The sequence below is a fragment of the Poecilia formosa genome, unplaced genomic scaffold (assembly GCF_000485575.1).
Source record: "Poecilia formosa unplaced genomic scaffold, Poecilia_formosa-5.1.2 Scaffold66, whole genome shotgun sequence".
NCBI classification, from domain to species: domain Eukaryota; kingdom Metazoa; phylum Chordata; class Actinopteri; order Cyprinodontiformes; family Poeciliidae; genus Poecilia; species Poecilia formosa.
The window spans coordinates 90,339-112,801 of record NW_006800005.1 but is presented as its reverse complement, the minus strand read 5'-3'; the positions used below and the strand labels follow the sequence as shown (position 1 = coordinate 112,801).

The window sequence follows — 22,463 nt, the reverse complement described above, 5'->3', positions numbered from 1 at the left end:
GCAACATAAGTAAAAGCTGATTACACTCAAGAAACGTGATCAGGGACGTCGGTGTTACCTTTTGGAAACGTGACCTATATAAAAATGTAGGGCAAGCGTCTGAATTTGGAGAAAGTTTAAAAAAAGAATCCTCTCAAAAACGTATTTCTCCCATTATTCTCTGTAAATAGAAATAATGTTGGTCATATTAACTAGCCTAAAACTGTAAAATAGAAGTTTTGGTTAATGTAAGAAAAAGCAGTTTTTTATATGTAAATATGTTGCTTTAACTGTATTTTTGTAAAAATGACATTTCGGACTGATCATATCAAAGCAGTCTGTTTAAAGTAGCAGGTATCTTGACAGTGTCTTGGTTCAACGCTCCCTAAACATCTTTTATTCGTAGTGTTGCCATTCTCGCAGACAGAAACGTGCTGTTTTACGGCCCCGCGGTTTTAAACCAAGATCCGAGGAAACGGCGTTTGTAGCTGTCGTAAATACCATCTCGGCTATATCTGAACACCACAAATCATCCTCCGCGGAGCCACTGAAAACACACGCCGCATTACCCATTCCTCAAAGTGCTGTGAGTTACTCTCTCCCGAACTCAGCACCATTCCACAAATTGGTTGTTTCAGTGAAGAGCATCTGTTGCATCATAAAAGATAATTCCCCCCACGTTTCAGTCAGGTTTCAGCCGACACACAGATGGCACGCATCAGCCAAACGTTTCTGGATGTTTTTTTTTTCCTCCTGAGTCTGAGACATGACTTCATGCAGCCTCTGTGGGTTTTGTTTTTTTCCGTTTACAGCAGATGCACCCTTCAAGTCGCCCCGTTTCGGTAGTCTCTATGACTAAAATAAACGTGCGACGCGGTTCGACGTGGGTCCGCAACAATAACATTTAACATCTGGTTATATGCAGAGGGAGGTCCGGTTTGTCCCGACGCGGCGTTGTTTTTGCAGCTGTGCAAGGCATCTCAGAGCAGCGAGGCGGACGCGTGTGTTTTCCGTTTCCATCTCCATGTTTGTTCTAAACTTCTCCGTCCCCCTCATATTCCTCTACCTCGCCCTCATTATCTCCTCCGTCGCTCACTTTTGTCTTTCTCTCTCTCTCCCTCCCTTCAGACCTTGACAGTAACCTGGATGACTTCACCTTCCAGGAGCAGCTGCTGACCCCTCGGCTGGCCACCACCGGGATGGGAGGGGCCCCGTCACCTGCGGCTCCGCTGCCGAGGAGCAGCCTGGTCCCCGTGCTGCCAGCGACGCTCGCTCTCCTCCCGCTTTGGCGCCACTGACGGAGCCGGCCTTCTGCTCTCTGTTTTAGCTATAAATTCCTTACAAACACGTAAAAGGTGACGAATCTTTTGGACCTCTAGAACACCGGCGGCCCCATCAAAGGAAGTATTAACAACCAAAACCCCCCTTTTTTTTTTTTTTTTTCCCCTCCTACTCTAACAATAGTTTTTCTTCATTCAAATTTGGTCGACGTTCCAAAATCAAGCACACTCCATATCCTCTCTTGTAAATAAGAAAACTTCCAGCTGGCAAACTTTACTTTTTTGTACGCTCTGGCTTCACATGCTCATATACTGACTTTGTCTCTATAGCAACAAGGCAGGAGAGAAGCCGATTATTTATTAAACTGTGGACATGTAAATAAGTGTAACCACTCTGTCTGTACCAGCCCAGCTGGAAGAACCAAGCGTCAGCCGCTGCCATCTTCCTTCATGACTGTGAGTGAAACTCTCGCCAGCACTGGACCTGAAAGCTCACAGGGAATCACTTCTCTTAAAGGGAAAGTCCAGAAATGTTTTCAAACGAGGTTCTGCTGAATGCTTATGTGCAGTAATCGTCTTACCTGCTGTAGGTGACGATCTTCGTTTAGCGTGATTTCAAATTGGTTGATCCAGGCAGAAACTGACAGGTGGTTCACATCAAGATCACGAATGTTTTTAAAGGGCCAGACAACTTTGCCAGAATGTATTGATAAAATCCAATAACAAACTCTTAAGATATTAATAAGCAGCTGCCTCTGCTTTAGATAAGTACTTCTTAATGGGGCAGTGTTATTTAAAACTGACTTTTTTTAGCTTTACATCACGTTATAATGTTAGTCCCTAATCTAAAACGTACCTGGAGTGTTGCCTTGATTCTTTCAAGCAATGAGAAATCATTTAATCTCCATGGCAACCATTCAGCTGTATGAAACAGATGAAGGGACAGGAAGGAGCATCTCCTCCTCTTTTCTAAGTGAAGTTTTCAAGACGAGTTTCTGCCTCACAGAGCTCCCCTCCCTGACAGTAACGTCGTTACTTGATTGTGCTATAAAAGGCACTATACCTGGAAAAAACATCACACTGTTCCTTTAAACCTAAATACTACTGAAACGTTTTCACATCGATCCCTCCCTCCTGGACTTTGCAGTCGTGTTTGTGGTTTATTTGCAGTTTAAATAACTGCATTTGTGAAGCTACTTTAGAGATATTTACAATGAATTGTGCAATATTTGTCTTGATGCATGACAACAAATGTGACTTTTTCTTCCTCCCTATTTTGATCACATACCACAACTTGACATGAAGTAAGGCTGGAGCAGCGTAGCTGTAAAAAGTAAGAAACACTGCCGCCACGTTGGCATAACTTATACCTGATGTGTTTGACCATAAAATATTTGAAATAAACTCACAATTATGCATTATTGCTGCTGCGTTAATTTCTGCGATCTCTGGATAGTGACAAACTGGAGGGGCAGATGGATGTAATTTGGGAATTTGCAGATTAAAAACTGATTTGATTTGATTGATAAAAGAATATTTAAGCCCACAACTATAATCCTAAAGGCTTTGTTCATATTCATGTGTCTGTCTAGTCTAAAGGGTCACGTTAAAAGTTATAGTGGGCCGGATTCGACCAACATGGACTTCTACAAGTTCTGTCTAAAGAACTTTGTGACTTTTCCAGGCAAGATGAAGGCAGGTTCATAGATAAACTAAACTTTAAAACACTTTTAGAGCTGGGATGCAGCTGGGATGTATGATTCTTAACCTGCTTTCATAATTGGATTGGACTGACTGTATTGTTCTGTAAATAAACTGGATCTGTTGGGTCTTTTTAAAGTGCCTTGAGGTGGTATTTGTTATGAATCGGAGTTGTAGTAGTAAACTAAGAAGAAATAAATGAACCACAGCAGGAATAACAGGCAGACATGGAGATGAAAAGTTGAATCCAACAAGGAGAAGACTAAAACGGGAAGCAGAGAAACCAAGAAGAGTGACCATTGGGGGGAAGAGCAAGGTTGCATCTGTTAGAGACTAAAGGAGCTGAGGGAAAATGACTAATTGGTGTGGAATGAATCCACTGGGGAAACGGTGAGATCAGGGAAACCAAATAAGCCTCGGAAACATTAAGCATGACCAAAAAATTAAGGTGATCAAAAATACTGAAATGTAAGAATGAGAAGCAACAGAAAATAACCCAGAAATTCAAACCAGAATGACTCACTAAACTCCAACCACATTGTAGCTGGATAGTTAATCTTAAATGGACAGTATTATGACTTTTCCAGGCACATGGTGTCTTTTTATAACACAATCAAGCAAGTATAGGACCTTTAGTTGTTATAAAAAACGCTCTAAAAATCAAATACGACTTAAAAGAAATTTGACTTTGTAATTTTGCACTTTGAAATTGGGGCTCTGTTTCTTTAAGAAGCTCCTGCTCTTTCTGAAACTCCGTCTACAGGAAGTCATGACAACATCGCTCCTCTATTAACCCTTTAGCTATGTTTTTACCAAAGTTTCACTGAGAAGTAGCTTCTATGAAGAGCTCAGCTGATACACAGTTCTACCAGGTGTTTGCTAATTGCTGCTGGCTAGTCTGAAGGAGCTGAGTGGGAGAGTTGATGGTTAGGGTTGCTCTGTGAGGTGAAAGCTCGGAAACTGCAGCTGTGAGGAGGAGCTTCGTCCTTGATGGTGGAGCTAGGTCCACCCGGGCGTTTTGCACAACTGAATGGTTGCCATGGAGATTAAAGGATTTCTCAAACAATCAAGGCAACACTCCGGGTTTGTTTTTGACATGATATAAAAGCTCAAAAAAAGTTGATCTTGCATGATACTGCCCCTTTAATAGAAAATGTTTCTGAATGTATTTTGAATCTTACGTTTCACACAGTAAGATCTTTGGTGCGGCGCCACTTCCTGTTTCCATTTCCTGTGGAAATAATCTTTTGACTTTGGTGTTAAAAAATTTCCAAAGTAAACATGACAAATGTTTTAATGGTTCATAATATAGAATTTGCATAAACCACTCTAGAGTTCTTGATACAGACATTTTTAATCTTGGCTCCTCTCTGAGCCTCTTAGATTAGCTAATCCGGATTCAGGACAAGTGAAGATGCCGAAGAAGGTAAAACATTCACTACTCATTATTTCACAGCAGAACCTCATCTGAAAAATTCTGCACTGTCCCTTTAAAGATGCACTGTTCTTTCAGAAGCTGTGCTTTAAATATCTCTTTTTAACTCTTGATTGTTCCTGTTTGGGTGTTTATAAAATGAACTAAATGAATTCTGGCTGATTTTTTTTTTTCTTACTCTTACGAGCAGAGTCTGCTTCGTTTTGTAAAGCTGGTAGCTTTAAGTGTGTGACTCAGCCTGACAGTTGTACAGATGTGTGTGTGTGTGTGTGTGTGTGTGTGTGTGTGTGTGTTCCTGTGTTGGTGCCATGTTTATAAAAAAAATGTGTTAATTTGCCATCTCTTAGTTCGTGAACTGATCCGCTGTTTGGAATGTGATGCTTCGCTACAACTTTCTTGCTTACTCATTCGCCCTGTGCATAAAGCAAGTTTTGAAATGACATATACAGAAACGGTGCAACTCAGTAGGTAGTGTGCTTGTGTGCATTCAGCTAGCTGGTTTTCAAACTTCTGACGGTTGCGTTTAATCACTGGGTCTCTTCGGGTTTTCTAGGCTACAAATCGGAAGTTCCATTTCATGTTATTGTTTGTTTAATTTAACTGAGATTTTAAAAGGAAGTGTGGTAAAAGAAAAAAAAAGGAAACCAAGACCAGCTCCTGTGTTGTTTGTATTGGAGAAAGTAGGATGGATATGCAGAGAGACGCTAATTAAAAGCTGGACTCGGCAGACTGTTCAGAGCTGCAGGTTTAACTTGTCATATCAAGAGGAAGTGATTATAAACCGTAGTGCGGCTTCCTTCCACGCAGGTTTCCCGCCTGCAAGCGAAGCAGCAGCAGTCCAGACTGTTTTCTAACTCACTGTTCAAAGTACAAAGCAAGAATAAACCGAGATCATTTCACTGTTTGGTTCTTTTTTTTTAGTAGTTTTTAAAGTTCTGTTTGTTCAAAAGAAAAACTAAATTAAATGTTGCGATCTGCAGTAAAACATATAGTTTACAAGGAAAAAAAGGAAACTTTTTGTTATTTTTTAATAAATTGGCATCATTCACACATGGGAAAATTCACATTCACAGCAAACATCGTTTCAATGCACTTTCCAAGACAAATTGATCCACTTTACACGCAGAAGTCCAACTCAATCAAACATATTTAAATTCAATTATGTCCTGGTTTTAAACACCTTGGTTTATTTCAGGGATAAAAAATGTTTTGCTTACATCTGGCGTCTCCAGACTTTGTCACTTAGGCCAAAACTGTCAACTAAAATGTGCTGATGGGACAAAAAAGTAAAATTTTTAATAACTGAAATTGTCAAAAATGTTAAATTTTTTAACGTATTTTAATTAAATTAAAGGTTTTTGATATTGTTTCTTTTTTTTTATGGGAACCAGATCATAGATCTAAAACTTGCTAAATGACTTCCAGTTTGCTTGTAATTTTGAAGAAAATTGACAAAAAAATTTCATCTGTTCTCATCATCAGAGCAGGATCTACGTCCGTCTTTATTTCAAAACATTTGCTGTAGTTAGTAAAGTTTTTATGCAGCGTTTAAAAGCAGGTTTGGGTTCACCAAAGTGAACTTTAGCGTTCATGTCAGTGAGTGGATGTGTGCTCCTGGTTGCCATGACAACAGGAGAAACTCAGAAAGCTTGGAAAAGGTGATCACTTTGTGTTGCATCAAACATTTTTTTTGTGAGTGGATTTGAATTTATAGGTTGTGGTTTTGTCCTAATTTGTTTAATTTATGTTTGGTAAAAATCAGCCCATCAGCCACAGAACGGAGAGAAAATAAAACCACAGAATCACCAATCCAGAAGTTCTTTCTATATTAAATAATTATTATTATTTATAGCAGTAGAATCTCCTTCAGCGGTTTCACAGAGGAGAGAAAACGCCGTTCTTCTGATGCACTTTGACCCGGTTTTTAAAAAGGCTTCCTGTGAATTCTGCACTTACATTAATAATACGTGATTTAAATGTTTGAAAATATGAAATTCAGAAAATATGACTCCATAATATCAAACGTGTGGCAATCCATCCATCGTTTATTTTCTACAACTCTTCCAGTAGCCGGAGTGAAATGTGGAACCGGACATTTCAACAATCCATCACAGAGACCTGCAGTCTACTTTAAGTAAGTATTATGTGTCTCACTAAAGTAATCTGCAATAACAGTAATCTAAGTGTTAATATGTAAACGTAAGCAGGAAGCCATGTGAAAAAAACGAGTTAGTTTGGAAGTAGATTTAAATTAAATGGGGAAAAAAAGGGTTTATGACAAACATTTTCTTGAAAACAAAATACATTAATCAATAACAGATTTATTTATGTGGCTGGATAGAAATAACCAGCATTTTGAATTTAGGCAAACAAAAGCATGAGGCCCCAAAACAAAATTGATACTCACTTGTATAGAATATATCTAACATTATTTGTAGAAAAGTCATTTTTTTTGTTGGTCATTTCTTTATTAAGTTCTTTTTTATTTCTCACTTGTTGATTGCAGATGAAAGGATTGTTATTTTCTTGTCATTTTTTTTGTATTACCACTTCTGTTTTTCCATAAATCAGTATTAAGAATGTAAAAGCCATGTTTAGCCATGTATGTAACTTTTATAAAAATGTTTTTTACATATTATGTTGTGGTAGTATAGTGTAAAACAGATAATCTGTGAAAAAAAATCAACCTCCTCTGCCTCCTCCCATACGCCGCTCAAGCCAGAAACAACCAATCAGAACCAGGAGGAGGGTCTTGGTCTCAGCATAGCCTGTCATGAATGCTAACGCTAATTAGCATTGCCACCGATGACGGCGGATTAACAGTTTTCCTAAAACGGTAAGTTGTTTCTTCGCATTTAGCAGTGTGTACAGTAGGTTGATCGACAGCGCTAAGACCCTCCTCCTGGCTCTGATTGGTTGTTTTTGTCCAGGTGCATTTCTTCAGACAGCAGAAGTAGCTCTGGGAGCAGGTGGAGGAGAAAGACAGTTTTCACAAGTTACCTGTCACACCATGACAGTTTTAACAAATACAGAGGAAGAAAACTTAGATTTTTGTAAAAGTCGTACTTTTACAAATATTAAACAAGCTAAATACATTTTAGCTTAAACAAGGTAAAAGAATTTTGCTTTTAACTTGTTTAATGTTAGCCAATGGGCTCACTCTCTCGCTCTCTCTCTCTCTCCTGTAGTGGTCCACGGAGCAGTATGTGTGGGTTTTAGATTTTCGAGGAAACACCTCTGTACATTCACATTTTAAAGCCTGTTAGACTCCAACCCTTCATTACATTAGGGTGGGGTCAGGTGCGGTGTGATGTGTCATTCCACAGTCCCTCTCTGCAGCACAGGCGCCTGCTTCTGCCAGAGTCAGAAAAGAAAAAAAGAAAACATGAATAATACATATATATCTAGGCTGCCTGGTACTCTTGAGAGCTTGTTGACTTTTCTCCAGAACATGTGAGGTCATGTTGATGTGTTCCCGCAGCAGCAGCGCGGCTATTAATGTCAGAGACCCACTCAGCGTCATCTCGCACGTCCTAAGTGTTTCGGTGTCAGTTGCTCGGTACCGCAGACGTGATGCTTCCTCGTGGACATTAAGCTGCTTTCAACAAGCAGGAGGTGATTCATTGTTCAGACAACAGCTGACGGTTTGTACACCAGTGGACAGAGAAGTCATCTTTTTTTAATGAAAACTATCTCTTTTTTTCTACGTTTTGAGTTATTGTGAAATAAGGTCGTAATGTTAGATTATTAACGCTGCTTCTGCATAGCCAATTAATACCTTTTTGTTCTTTTTGCGCCACTTGACACCACGGAGTGTGTAAAGGTTTAGCGCATTACTTTACAAAGAGGGTTCTTTTAAATTGTTCCCATTTTGTCATGTTACAGCTACAGACTTCTGTATTTCATGTTGATTTTCAACAAAAGCAATACATGGCTTTCAAAATATTTTACGAACATAAATCTGAAAAGTATGGCATGTTTTTTTTTTATCCAAACCACATGAATAAACACTTCGTAGAACCAGCATTTGCTAACAGCAGATCTTTTGCCGTGTGTCTACCAGTAGCTTGCGCAAGTTGGAATTACAAAAATAAATTTGCTTAATGGAACATGGCAATTTAAAAAAAAAAAAAAAAAAGTTTTTTGATAACACATTGCTCTAGGACGAGGTAGTTATGGGGCTGTAACAGAATTAGCGTATTTCGCAAAACTGAAATGGAAATACTTTTTCCGCATGACAGGAGTCATGTGATCAACAGCTGGATGTTACTAATGGAGGAAAAGATGAAGAAGACGACAGGAAGTGGGAGGAGCATGATGGAGTGGTGTGTTTTATAGTGATTTGCCGCTTCAACAAACGTATTCATGTATGATTTTAATTGCATTTCATATTTAATGGAAACATCGGAATTCCCCAAATTTTTATATACTCGTGTATATATATATATATATATTTTTTTTTTTTTTTTTTTTTACACTAACAGAATACAAATCCAATCCAGACTCTTCAGATTTTTTTGGAAATTTTTGAAAAGCATGCATGCCTCTCCCTTCCCACTTCACAACTATGCAACACTTTGTGTTGTTCCAGTCAATCTCAATAAGATGCATTGAAGTTCCAGGTTGGAATGTGGAGTGTGAAAAGTTCAAGGTGTCTGAACACTTTGGTATTAGCTACAAAATGTTTCCAGACGGTGCAATTCATCTTTGACTTGCTTAAAGTGACAGTATTATGTATTTTCCAGGCGCATAACACAATCAAGTAACTATGTTGCCTCCAGTTGTAAAAATCTGTATATATTCAATATGACTTAAAAAAAATGTGACTTTGTAATTTAACACCTTGAAATCGGGCTTCTGTTTCTTTAAGAAGCTGCTGCTCTTTCTGAAACTCCGCCTTCAGGAAGTCATCACAACATGGCTCCTCTAAGAGAAACTGCGAATGTAATGAGCTCAGCAGTTCCATCAGGTGTTTGCTAATTGTTGCTGGCTAGTCTGAAGGAGCTCAGTGGGGCAGGGCTGCTCTGTGAAGCTGAAGCTCGGAAACTGAAGCTCAGAGGAGGAGCTTCATCCTCAAAGGTGGAGCTAAGTCCATCCAGCCGCTCTGCCCAACTGAATGGTTGCCATGGAGATTAAATAATTTCTCAGAATCAAATCAGCACTCCAGGTATGTCTTTGATGAGGGAATAAAGTCAGTTTTACATGATGCTGCCCCTTTGAGTAGCTTACATTTCTGAAAATGCCAGTGTGAGTTTAGCAGGTTTGCCTAAGAACAGCAGTGTGACAGAATCAGTCTAGCTAAGAGACCGGCTTATTCCATCGCGGTGAACAAGCTGCTCTTCTAACCGCAAATATGGTTTCAACTGAGGATTACGTCACTGCCGGAGAAACCACCGACTTCTGATTAGGTAGTGGAAAAAAAACAAAAACAATAAATTATGTTCAGACTGAACTAATTAGGGAACACACACACAAAAAAAAGCAATTTAGCCTTATCACACTGAGTCATGCCCAGCTTATCATTAGAGCATGAGGGAAAAAGTTAAAATGCAACAAATAACTCTTAAGGCTACCGGAATAAAAGCTCTCGCTCCAGATAAATCGCTTTGATTTATTGCGTCTGCCTTGTCTTTGCTGTCCTCCGCAGGACTCTTTGGTCGGCCATATTGCTGCCCGAGTGTCACTCTTGAGATGGAGAGATTTTTTCCTTAAGCACGACTTGATGTCCAGCCAGTTTAAAGAAGTCATTGGCCATGCAGGCGGATAGTTAAAAATAAATTAAAAACCTTAATGACGTTTTGAGGGAAGGAAAAAAAACTTCCCAAAGCAATAAAACACAGTGAAAGTGCAACAGGTTTGACAATTTGATGAGGAATGTTCCACAAGAAAAAAAAAAAAAACAAAGAAAATGGACGGCACACTGTGACAAAGAGGACAAAATGTGCTGCAGATATATTGCTCCATGTACTTTTTTTTCACCCTCGTCCTCTCTTCAAAGCCCTCCGTGAATCATGAAATTTACGATTCCCCGGACTTGGAGTTCCACAAATCCACCGCGCCACGTGCGAGTCGTGCGCGTGCGTTCGTTCTTTTCCCGTTTCGTTTCTCTCCTCTGACGCATCACGCGGTGCTCCGGAATTAGCGAATTAGCTCCCTAATTAAACGGGCCTAATTGCTTTCACCTTTGCCAGGTAACAGACTCTCATTCACTCCCGAAACAATGAAACAAGCTTAATTAGTCCTAATTGTTTGCGTCCAAAGTCTGTCTGCTCTCCTAACAAGGTCAACTCCACACGTCTGTCTCTGCAAACACTCTACACACCAAAATCCTCTGGTGCAGTGATTCACACCCACACACCTTCTTCCCAGCAGATTAAGATAAAAAAATAAAAAATAACGCCATCCTCGTCCAGCTGTGCTTTTCTTCCCTGAGCTGGATTGCAGCTTTTAAGATGGTAAGAGAGGCTGATTATGAGGAGATGAGCAGGGAGAGCAGCAGCCGGCCCAGGATGGGGGGGTTTGCTCTCTGAATGCTAATGCAAGGCTTGAGAAATGGCCATTGAAATGCAGGGTCCGCATGTTTTCTTCGGCTAATACTCGGGGCAATGCCAGAACAGCCGCAGCTCCAAGAGCGAAAGGTCACTTTAATGTTAATCGGCAGGATAACAGCGGGCAGTTTTGACTGTCACTCACTACTGTACAACTCAAGAGCTTATCTTAATAAGAGTCTCCTGATCAATGAAGTAATCAGTTGGAATTAGATTTTTGTTTTTTACCCCCCGGTGGGAAAAATCTCAAATTTCTGTACATTTCCGAAAGTTAGGATACAACTCAAGTGAACAATACAATTATTTAAACATCAGTTGAAATAAGAGAAATCCACTGCAAAAACACAAAACTTTACCAAGTGATTGTTTTGACTAGTTTCTAGAGCAAGCATCTTAGTTGCCTTGAAATAAGACAAAACTAACTTAAAAGTAACTTTTCAGCAACATATAGGAGCTTGTTTTAGCTAAATAATTCCTTGATATTGATGGAAAAAGTTCCAGTTCCATTGTCAGATTATTTCACAGTGTACAAGAGGGTGATTGACAGCACTAAGACCCTCCCCCTGGCTCTGATTGGTTGTTTCTACTTCGCACTGGGAGAAGGCAGAGGAGCTTGATTTTGTTTCACAGATTATCTGTTTGATACCATATTGTCACAACATAGTGACAGTTTCAACAAATATATATATATATATATATATATAACTTGTCTTTTTAGATGAAAATTACATACTGCAGCTTTGACAATAAAATATTCAGTGAGCTGAGATCCTAGGATCCATCCTTCAGTATAAAAGATTCCTGTGGCAAAAACTGAAAGTCCTACAAATTTCTTTTTTTAAAAGGACTTGAAAGAAAGCAGTTCTTGTGAAAGGTCAACTGTGGTGTGTTGGTGTTCACTGCTACCACTTCCAGATGTGTTTTTCTGAATAATTACACAGTCACACACACCGTTATTTAGACCCCCCCTGTGCCTTCAAGAGTTGGAAGGGTCATCAAACAGTGCATAGAAATCAAAATAACTTTGGCATTCAGGAGCTTAAGAGTTCTCCAGTCCAGTCGGATTTTTATTTTATTTTTTTTTACCAAGTTGGATGTTGGAAATTCCTCAGCCGCAGAAAAGAAAAAAAAAAAGAGAGAGAAAAGCGTGAGACATGTCGTGTCATTCAGAGCTCATTCATGTCTAATTACCATGGCACTAAACCATTTTCTTAGCCTTTGTGGGCCTGTTGAGAGGATGGCCGGGCCCACGCTCTCCCATGCGCACAGCTCCAGCATCCTCCTCCTGCTCCTTCGGCAAACCCAACAGCAGCGGCAGCGGTGGCGGTGGCGGCAGCAGTCACACAGAATGAATGGAGCTGCCTCAGGAATGCAGACACAAAGGGAGGAATGTCATTCTGCCAAGTGCCCCTTATTCCAAACCAAACCAAAGGGACATGTGCACGCACACACAGAAGCACCTCACAAGTCCAGGCATGTTCAAATCACAGGGGGTGAAACGTCTTATGATTTTTCTTTCCCTCCTCCGCCCCCACTATAACAGAATACAAACATCAACTTTGTGCCCAATAATTTTTGTACCTTTGATGCATTTTTCCTCCCCCCTATTATTAGACTTTATTCTGTCTTGGTGTTCCCAGTCAAAAAAAGGTGCTATTATTGGTAGAGCTTTGAATAGTAGGTTGTGGTTCCTTTATATGCCAGTGACTCATTCTTCATATTTTATGAATAAAACTTAATACTGTCTGGAAAAATAAAAATAAATCATTGATAAATTAGGGCAAAGGTCTACTTTTAGCAAAGGTCTACTTTTAGCACCTATTTAGCATTTTTCTCTACTATTAGACTTTATGCGGACGACACCTTGGTATTCTGAGTTTATCATTAAAAAAATGCTAGTACTTATAAAACATTGAATTGTAGGTTGTGATTTATTCATATGCCAGTGATTTATTTTTCATATTTTATAAATAAAACTTCACACTATCTGGAAAAAAATAATCAGTTCTAAAATTAGGGCAAAGGTCTACTTTTAGTACTGATTTAGCATTTTTTGCTGTTATTAGACTTTATGGAGACGACACCTTGGTGTTCTAAGTTACTAACATCTTTTTTTGATGAGAACTCATAAAACATTGAATTGTAGATTGTGGTTCCTTCACACAGTAGTGATCCATTCTTTACTGGTATATAAAGAATGGATGCTAACTAAAACTTAGCATTATGTGAAAAAGATTTTGTGCTAAAAGTAGGACAAAGGTCTACTTTTAGCACTAATTTAACATTTTTCCCTATTTTCATACTTTATGCAGATGATACCTTGGTATTCTCAGTGTCTCATCAAAAAAGATATTATTCATAAGGTTTTGAATAGTAGGTTGTGATACTTTCTTATGCCAGCAATTCATTCTTTTCATTTTATAAATAACACTTGGCCCTATATAAAAAATAAATAAATATCAGTGCCAAAGGTAGGGCAAAGGTCACAGTCAGAGAGCAGCGTCAGACACATGTACGTTTTCTGAAAACGGTGACAGGTTACATAACGGGTCGCTGCATGGCAGAAACACATCTCCCTCACTGCTAACGGCACACAAGCTTCTCTGTTTGTGTTAGAAACAGGCCTGTATTTTTTTTTTTACCCCACAGTCACGAAAACATATGTCAGGATTTGAGCTGTGTCCGGTGCATTAGCGCCTTGCTAATGCAGCCCTGGACGTTTTGACAGTTTTGCCACATTACAATGACAAACCTCAATGTGTTTCATTCAGATTTTTGGTGGTCGGGAGATGATGCAGAGCTCTCACTCACTTTAGAAAGGAAAATCAGAAGAAATCAGCGTTTTGTATTGATTACTTCTGAGTAAGTGCCGTACTGTACAAACCTCATTTGTCTGCAATTAAGTTTTCTCTGCCAGCTTTCATCGTCCAGAGCAGGGGTGGGCAACTCCAGGTCTCGAGGGCAACTTTTCTCCTGCAACTTTTAGATGCTTTTCAACTTCAACACACCTGAGACAAATAATGAGGTCATTAGTAGGACTCTGGAGAACTTGACTGCACTTAGGAGGTGACTCAGCTTTTGGATTCTAGTGTGTTGGACCAGGGAGACATCTAAGAGTTGCAGGACACTTGCCCTCGAGGATCAGGATTGCCCACCGCTGGTCTAGAGATTTACATATTTGTTTGTTCTTTGGAAAATAATCAGATTTTTGGGAGAGTGTGTCCGTGAACAACAATTCTGAAATCTTGACCCAGATTCTTGGTTGGATTTAAGTCTTGACTTTGATTAGGCCATTCTAAAATATGACTCTGCTTTTCCCTAAGCTATTCTACTGTATTTCTGGCTGTATATGTATAGTGTTGAAAGTCTTTTACAGCCTCTAATAGATTTTCTTCTAGCATTGTCTCTAACTAGCTTCTCTGTGTCCGGCTAAAGAAAAGCATCCCCTTAGCATGATGCTACTCCCTCTGTGTTTTACAGTGAGAATAACAATGTGCGGTGTTTGTGGAAAAAGGCAAAGTTCAGTTTTGCTTTGACCTTACGTGACGGTGAAATGTAATATTGTTTTATGCATTACCTGTTCATTAAACTTCTCCATAAATATTTGTCTCTGACCCAACTGTTGTGTTCCTTTGTTTTCATGATGCTGTCTGTTCTCTAATGTTCTCTAACAAACAACAGCTGAGATTAAATTACACAGATTTAGGAATGTTATTTGATCACACTGGACTTTATTTAAGGACATCAGAGTAAAGAGGGCTGGATAAAACTAGGCCTGTCACAATGACAAATTTTGGTGGACAATAGATTGTCCCAGAGGTTATCACGATAAATGATAATATTGTTGTTTTGAGGCTATTTTAAGGTAATATAATGGTAATGGTATAATAATGCAAGAAGACATTATCAAAGGTCAATAAACTTTAAATTTTAATGGACATTTAACACTGGAAGTGGAAGACATTTTTAATATTCAACAGAAATCAACAAAACAACATAAACAACAAATAAAGTGAACAATGAAGTCTGTGTAAACCAAATTGTCCTTGAAAAACATTTAGATGAGACCAAAGCATTGGTCTGAAGACTTTTGTCGTCCAGTTTTTGGTAGAGAGAAAAAGAATGAAAAACAATAAATCATGCAAATGGAAATTATTCAGTTTGTTTTCATTGATTTATTGATTTATTTCTTATTGCAACAGGCCTAGAGACAAATGCATGTCACATTTTAGATTTTATGAAAAATAAAAAACTGAAACTGTATAATTTCTCTTCCATTGCTGTTATATTGGTCTGTTCTGGTATGTTTGTGTTGGTAATGTAAAGAAATACAACAGCACTGAAACTCATGTGACTCCTAATTTTGCAATGGTGATTTATTCATTTATTTTTCACCAGTTTTCATGGTTATATTGTACGTTTGATAGATATTTATATGATATAGTGCTTTCCAGGTGTGGACATTGAGATTTTTTTTCTTCGCTTTTCATTTTGTCAGTTTTGTTCGACAATGAGCGGAGTCCGTGGCTCCACCCTCAGCTCCAGTCCTGGTTTTCAGCACCGGCGATTCTTCTTCTTGTCTAGACAGAAAGCAGGCGGACCGAGGCCAGCCGGGAGAATCCCTGCTCCGTACTCCAGCCCCGGTGTTCCCGCTCTCCGGCTCTTTGTCCCCGGAACTCGCTCTCACTCCTGGCCGTCCACCGGGGCTTTTTTTTTTTTACTCGCATCTGGATCCCAGTACGAGTCGCAAACAGCCCAGCGTCCTGTGCCGCAGAAACCACGGCGTCTTTAAATTTGGGAAAGAAAGCAAGAAAAGAAGACGAAGAAAAAGGGAAGGCAGAAGAAACCCAGCTCTCCTCCGGCAACTTTCTGCGGTCTGCTGTCCTCCCGTGGTTTATCCGTTCGTCGAAGCCGTGAAGCAGTTTGTGTGAAACTGTGATTGTTGCCTCAAGTTGGAGAGAAAGTTTTTTTTTTCTGCTCGCTGTTTTCGCACATAAGTTTCCCCCCCCCTGTCGAGTCTGGAACTTGATACTTAACTAATACCTGTTGCTTTTAAACGTGCGACGTTTTAACAGGGTTTAGGCTTTTTTTCCCGGCGTTTTTTCTTTTTTCTCTTTTCTTTTCTGGCTCCCAAATTGTTGCTGCAGAGCTGGCCTCGGAGCTGCTGTGAATGAAGTTTCTGTTGAGCTGAAGAAATCTCCATGAGGAAACTCAGCCTGAGAGACGCAAAAACTTTGCCTTAACTAACAAACACACAAGACACCTGGGAGGCTGTCTACCTATTTTGAGTTTTAATTTTTACGGCTTTTATTTTTAAAAAAACATTTATATATTTTTTAACCTTAAAATGAAGACGCTGTCGGTGCTGTGTGTAGTCTGCACGCTGGCTGTGTTGACCGTGTCGGGAACCTCGGAACCAAAGTTGAAAAACTGTAACGAAGTTCGGGAGGCTTTCACCTCCAAAGGCTTCAACATGAACGATGCCCCCAACAAAGTGGTCAACGGTGAGTTTTACTCTCCAGCTCTGCTTTTAAGCCCACAGGCGGGGAGGGGAGCTGCCCGGGGGGCTTCATTGTAAAGATTTCCCTGTGCTCTTGTTTTACGTTTTTAACTTGGTAAAGTTGCCTGTAGTGACTCCTGTAAACATTCAGTCACTGTTTTAGCCGGTTCCTTTTCTTAGCTAACAAAAACACGTTAAATATGTCTTTTAAGGAAAACTGCTTTAAGTTCGTCCAGGTCTTGGAAAAACTACAGCAACTCAGCTGTTGCATTAAAGCTGCTAGCCAAGCTTTTGTAGAATGAATCAAAATCACGTCAGTCACTTTTACGACAACGTGTTTTGGTATTTATATGTAGTTATACAGTTGATAAATTGTTTTAATTTAGGTTAAAAAAATTAATTAATTTTGTTTTCCCGGAACGAGGCTTCACCAGGCTTTTGCTTTTGTTGCGTTCCCGGAGGGCCCAGGGCATTTATTTTTTTTTTTATTGCCATTTCTTAAACTTTGCTTGTTAAACTTAGTAACTCTATTTTACTTGGAAACAGTCAAACATTTGAGAATAGTGTTTCCTACAGAATTTTGAAAAATACGAAATTTAATTTCTATCCTTTAAAAAAAATTTCAGTTTATCAAGGGTGAGATAAAGGTTGAGTTTCCAAGTTTATTTTTTTCCACAATCTACATTTATGTGTTTTTGGATGATGACCATTATCTTTATGCTTAATAATTTTTTTTAACGAACAGAAAAAACACTCTTCAAAGGTTAAAGTTGTCATTTGTGGTTTCAATGCTATTTTTGTGATTTAATGAGTTACACACGTGGCGTTTACGTTGGATGCATGGTTCTTTAGCTGGAGCTAACTTACAGGTCAAGCAGAGGATTGAAATTTCTTCTTGGTAGAATTCAGAATCACAAATTAAAGTTATGTGTTCAATCTTGATTAATCTAAACCCAGCATTATATATTTTAATGATCCAAGTTGTCCTGAAAGTCACAAATGGATCTATAAATAAAATATGTAAAGTAAAAACCCAACTTGGTGAATGTTTTATACTCAAATGTTCCACAAAACTGGCAAAAAAAGAAGAAAAAAAGTAATTTATTTATTTTTTACCATGCATTCATTTTCTTGTTTGCTGACACAAAACTCTTTCTGGTAGGAAGTAGACCAGATTTTCAGTTCCAGGACTGATCACACATAAAATAGACTGAATTTATCCACCAGCTGTATATCTCTAAGATCTCCTGTTGTACTGTAGGTGTTGCAGTGGCGACAACTCACCTCTCCCCTGGCTAAACATTGTTTTCCATGTAGGAAATACTTGCAACTAATTCATAACAATATAAGGGGGTATAATCGACACAAAAGCCCGACTCCCTGCTGAACGAGGCCAGGCCTGTGTTTATTTCCAGGCTTCCTCGGCGGAGGCTCCTGCAGCTGTGAAGTGCAGGCAGCCTGTGGTGATTTAGTAAACATTCCTCGCGAACAAGGCTTGTGGATTTCTCTCCTCTGACTCGGCTAGTCCTCGTTTTGCGGTTGAGGCTGGCTCCGTTTGAGCCGAACGTGGACCAGACGAAAGCACATGACTGGATGAAGGGCAACCGGCGAAGGGGGCCTGATGTGTTGGGAGTTAGACGGGGGCAGGAGGGCAAATCAATGAAGCCAATCATGGGATGCAGCCAAGTAATGGAAACTTGGGTAGTGGGGGCTGTTACAGTGACGGCTTTGAGGGGAAGCAGGGTTAGGAGGGGAGGAGGCTTGAAATTCCTCTGTGCCCTACGTACTGAAACCCTCCCCCACCTTTCTCCATCACCTTTTAATTTTAACAGTAGTTAAATGATTACTGTGTTGTTGGCAGCCGTGAAGTGGCTCCAGCATTGTGCTCTGCTGTGATTTTTACAATCACTGATATTTTTTGTCGTGGCGTATCTCTGATCAAGTTTTGATGTGCACAATATCAAAACTTAGGTTAAATTTCTTTCTCTGTCATACTCAAAGCTCTTTTTGTTGTAATTTTAAGCATAAAACAGCCTATTTTGTCATCTTATTGCAAATATGTAGGTCCTTTTTGTTCCTTGGTTGTTGTTTTTCTGGTTGTTTCTCACAGAAAGCACTTCAGCAAATTTGCACATGCCAAATACCCTTAGTAGAAGAACCATGTGTGTGATGGCATTGAGACAAAATGAGCTTTTCAGATGTACACTGCCTTGTAAAAGTATTCATTCCCTTTACGGCGGAGGTGTCCCGATGCAACTTTTCCCATTCCGATACAATACTGATATCACGGCTTTGAGTATTGGCCGATACCGATGTTGACCTGATGCATTATTGATGGAAACAATGCATACTTTTATTACTTATTTGTAGTGTGGAAAGTTAGAAAACACTTGATAAAAGTTATAGATAACAGTAGTTGGAAAACAACTGACTTGGTCGTTTATCATATATTATTAAAGTGCATGTGGGATACAAGTGCTGCTGGATAGAAATGCTGGAGTGGAATCCTGGGCCGGACTGCTTCCATTTGAGATTTTAGATGCAGTCTGGTATAATCAAATTCTTGCTTTTTTTGGTTGATATTGGACCGACATCAAGATCAGATTGGGACACTTGTAATTTACAGTTTTTAAAATATTACAACCACGCCCCTCTCATGGAGGAATTTGTTTTACCTTTTGCACCTTTTGTCGAAGAACGGCATGTTCAAAGAAAACAATGAAGGTCCTCTGATTAACTAGTTCAAGTCTGTGTGGTGGAAAACAAATACTGTGCATCACGATGAATGCACAGTATGTACAGAACTAAGTGAACAATATGTACTTAGTGTTTTATAGCAATATTTTGTGGTACTGTTGAGAATACGTTAAAAAAAAAAGGTAAAACTGCTATTTACTTTTGTGGTAACTGTATGGCTTGCATTTCCTGGCACAACATTCACAGCTGCTTAAACACAAATACTGTTCTTAAAAAACATTTCCACTCCAGGTGTCATTTATATCGCTAAGCAGCAAACGGCGACTGCGTTTAGTTGTGTTTTTGAATTTACTGAGATTTACTGATGCTTTCATGGAGCAAACGGTGAAGAATACAGCAAAAATAACATTTCGTTCAGTTTTTTGTAACATCAGTAACTGAAATTTATCGAGACAATAAGTAAAAATTCTTGTAATAGCATTTTTTTTATAATGATAAACTAGGAACAGACTTTTACCATATAATTTATCATTTATCGTGATGAATTTCTTATCAAAATAAGAAATTGTTTCTAATATTGTCATGATAAATTCCAAATAATTGTGTTTAAGCACCTTGAAACTGTCCATATTGTCTGGATTGGTAATTTTATTATTTTCTGTTTGTTACATGAGAGCATCAATATTATTAAATGCAGCTACTTTGTGTTAATGTGACTGGTGACCTAAAGTTGCCTAAAAATGACATAAATCATCCTTATTGCCACTTTTATGGTTATCACAATACTACCACAAAATACAGCTTTACATTTTGTGGGGCGGAACAAGAAGAAGAATGTTTCTTCTTCTATTTTTGTTTCTTCTTTTCTAGGTGTGCGAAGCTGCTAGAGACATATCTCAATAAAATGCTTCTACAAAATGCTGTCAGTGGGAAACAGAACTTCAGATCTGTGTTCACAAGAAGTGTGGAAAACCATGGATTATTTTTCTTTCTCTTCACAACTTTTTGTGGTCTTTCTTGCTGAATCCCAATAAAATTCACTGAAGGTTGCGGTTCTAACAAAACAAAATGTGTTGAAGGGTTATGAACGCTTGAATAATGGAAGACACTATTCAGCCAGGGTTGGATGTTTCTCCTTGATAGACATTATAGTAAATGATTCATTGGGGGGAAAAGACTGTTAAGAGTCTCCAGATACTCCCTCAAAATGTCTGGTTGAACTTGATAATTAAGCAATAATTTTAACTTGGTGGAGTTGTCAAAATGCTCATCCTGAATTAATTTTCCTTTCCGTTCGGCTCGGTAGACTTGCGTGACAACAACGCATTGAGGAAGGATTCACTCGCCCGTCTTGGTTTTAATGCAAGTAGATTTGGACTTACCCTTACTTTGGTGCAAACATCATAAATCCAGCGTGTGGGACACGAGTTCTCGGTGGAGACGGACATTCAGAGATCGCATTTTGAACCGCAAACATCTCCAGTTGTTGTTGGCAGCCAACAGATAAAAATTAATGTGTGTTGCCGTCAAAATTGCCCAGCAGTTTATCTGAAACCAGACACGAGTCGGTGAAATGTTTTTTAGGCAGTGAAGCTGCAGTGGAAACCCAGACTGCTCGCGTTTAGACAGAATGAAGTGATACGGAGGAACAGCAGGCTTTCTTGGTAAATTCCTCCGTTATCCCATGGTATCAGCTGAACCGCTTCTCATGGAACCGGTTCCAGACTTGGCTTCCAACTTTTCTTTTTTGTCTGTCTGAGGATGATTTATTTGTGGCTTGTGGTGGAATATTTTGCATAAATTGGGAAGTAAATTTCCCCAACAGAGTGAATAAATAATGTTGGCAATCATGGAAAATGTAAATGGTGGTTTCTGCTGCCTGACTTTCAGCTAATAATGTGTGCAACTGTTGTATTTGGTTCTTTAAATTACGAAAGGCTCTCGCTGGCTGAGTGGCGAAGATCCTCAGAATTAATTTATTAGCTTGTAGATTAGAAATAAGCTGGTGTAAGACTCTCACCGTGTGAAAACCTTGACTAAAACGCAGCATCGTCACGGCAACACAGTGTAAACTTGGGACAAATTATCAAATTGGTTTTAAATCATAAGAGCAATGATTATCTCTTCATCTGTTATGAGTTTGATTATTACAGTTAGTTTTATCATCATTGCCATTTGTTCTTTTTCACTTGTACTTTTGCAAAAGTTTTCAGGCTGTGTTCCTGTACTTTTTCTATATCAAACAAACTAAAACCTTTGAAAAACCATTTTTTCCCTCCTTGCCTGTTGTGGCGCTGGACCAAGAACAACTGAGATAAATGAGATAAAAATGTCTAAAGACGACGTCGAGCGCAACTTTCTTTTTCACGAAATGTAAACGGAAACAAAGTGGTGTGAGATTTTAGCCTTTGTAGGATTTCTGCTTTGTGTTTGGTAAAACTTTGAGCCATTTCTCCCGCTAGTGCTGTAGTCACACGTTTGTTTTGGTTGTATTTACCCATGATACCCTGCGCTGTGGTTAGCTTCCTGCTTACGGCGCTCTCCAGTTCACTTGGCATTTGAACGGCACCAGAGTTCACTTCAACAAAACCCAGACAAAGGTTGGTGCTCCACAGTTTGCTTTTCTGGTCCTGATCAGGGTTTGATTTCTCATTCACACCTCCGTAAATGAACCGGACCTTCTAGACAAACAAACCAGATTTTGATAAAAGCGGACTAAGCAGGCCTGGTGTGAATGCACCCTTTGTTGGCTGCAATTTATTTAAGTCACATAGAATTATATTTGGCTTTCTGTACTTTATAGGTCTATAGGCAGCGTATGCAGACAGTTTAACTGGCTATTAAATATGAAATATTTAGGTTTTCCTTTCACTCTCCAACACAGCCTTTTAGAGAAATGAAAACCTTCAGACTTTTCCTTCCTTTCGCCTCTCACTCAGTTTCATACCATATCTTTTTACATCCACATTTCCTCTTAATAAAGAGAGAAATCTGTATAATCGCATCAACATGAAAAGTCTTGTTGTTAGAATTGGTTCCAGTCGGTAATGGCTAAACAACATTAACAATATTGAGTCAAAAAATGCCCCATTGCTGCTTTATTAGCCGAATCTTTGAACACCGTGGGGCAACCGTTTGCCTTTGTGCTTAAAAATAAGAGTCTCAAACATGGATACAACAACATGCCAAGTCAAAAACACTTATCTTTAACTCCAAAGTAATAACAGTAGCTTGAAGTGACGTCATCACATGAAGCCACACGGTCCCGGCTCCTGAATAGCTTCTTCCTGGAAAGACTTCATTTTGACGAACAACATCATGGA

General features: G+C 39.1%; 2 protein-coding genes and 1 long non-coding RNA gene across 3 annotated transcripts in view; all 3 read left to right on the top strand.

Moving 5' to 3' along the window:
- gpc3 (glypican 3) overlaps nt 1–3,419 on the top strand; it is a 199,814-nt gene extending 196,395 nt beyond the window's left edge. The window contains exon 8 of the mRNA XM_007554826.2: nt 1,108–3,419. Coding sequence (XP_007554888.1) covers nt 1,108–1,277 — 170 coding nt within the window. The 3' untranslated portion in view covers nt 1,278–3,419. The remainder of the gene's footprint in view (nt 1–1,107) is intronic.
- Nucleotides 3,420–11,642: 8,223 nt separating this feature from the next.
- On the top strand, nt 11,643–13,384 carry LOC107836529 (uncharacterized). Its single transcript, XR_001662446.1, has 2 exons — nt 11,643–12,866; nt 13,090–13,384. It is a non-coding gene; the product is annotated as an uncharacterized LOC107836529 (long non-coding RNA).
- Nucleotides 13,385–15,483: 2,099 nt separating this feature from the next.
- Nucleotides 15,484–22,463, top strand: part of gpc4 (glypican 4) — a 44,395-nt gene continuing 37,415 nt past the window's right edge. Inside the window, exon 1 of the mRNA XM_007554721.2 lies at nt 15,484–16,447. Coding sequence (XP_007554783.1) covers nt 16,291–16,447 — 157 coding nt within the window. The 5' untranslated portion in view covers nt 15,484–16,290. The remainder of the gene's footprint in view (nt 16,448–22,463) is intronic.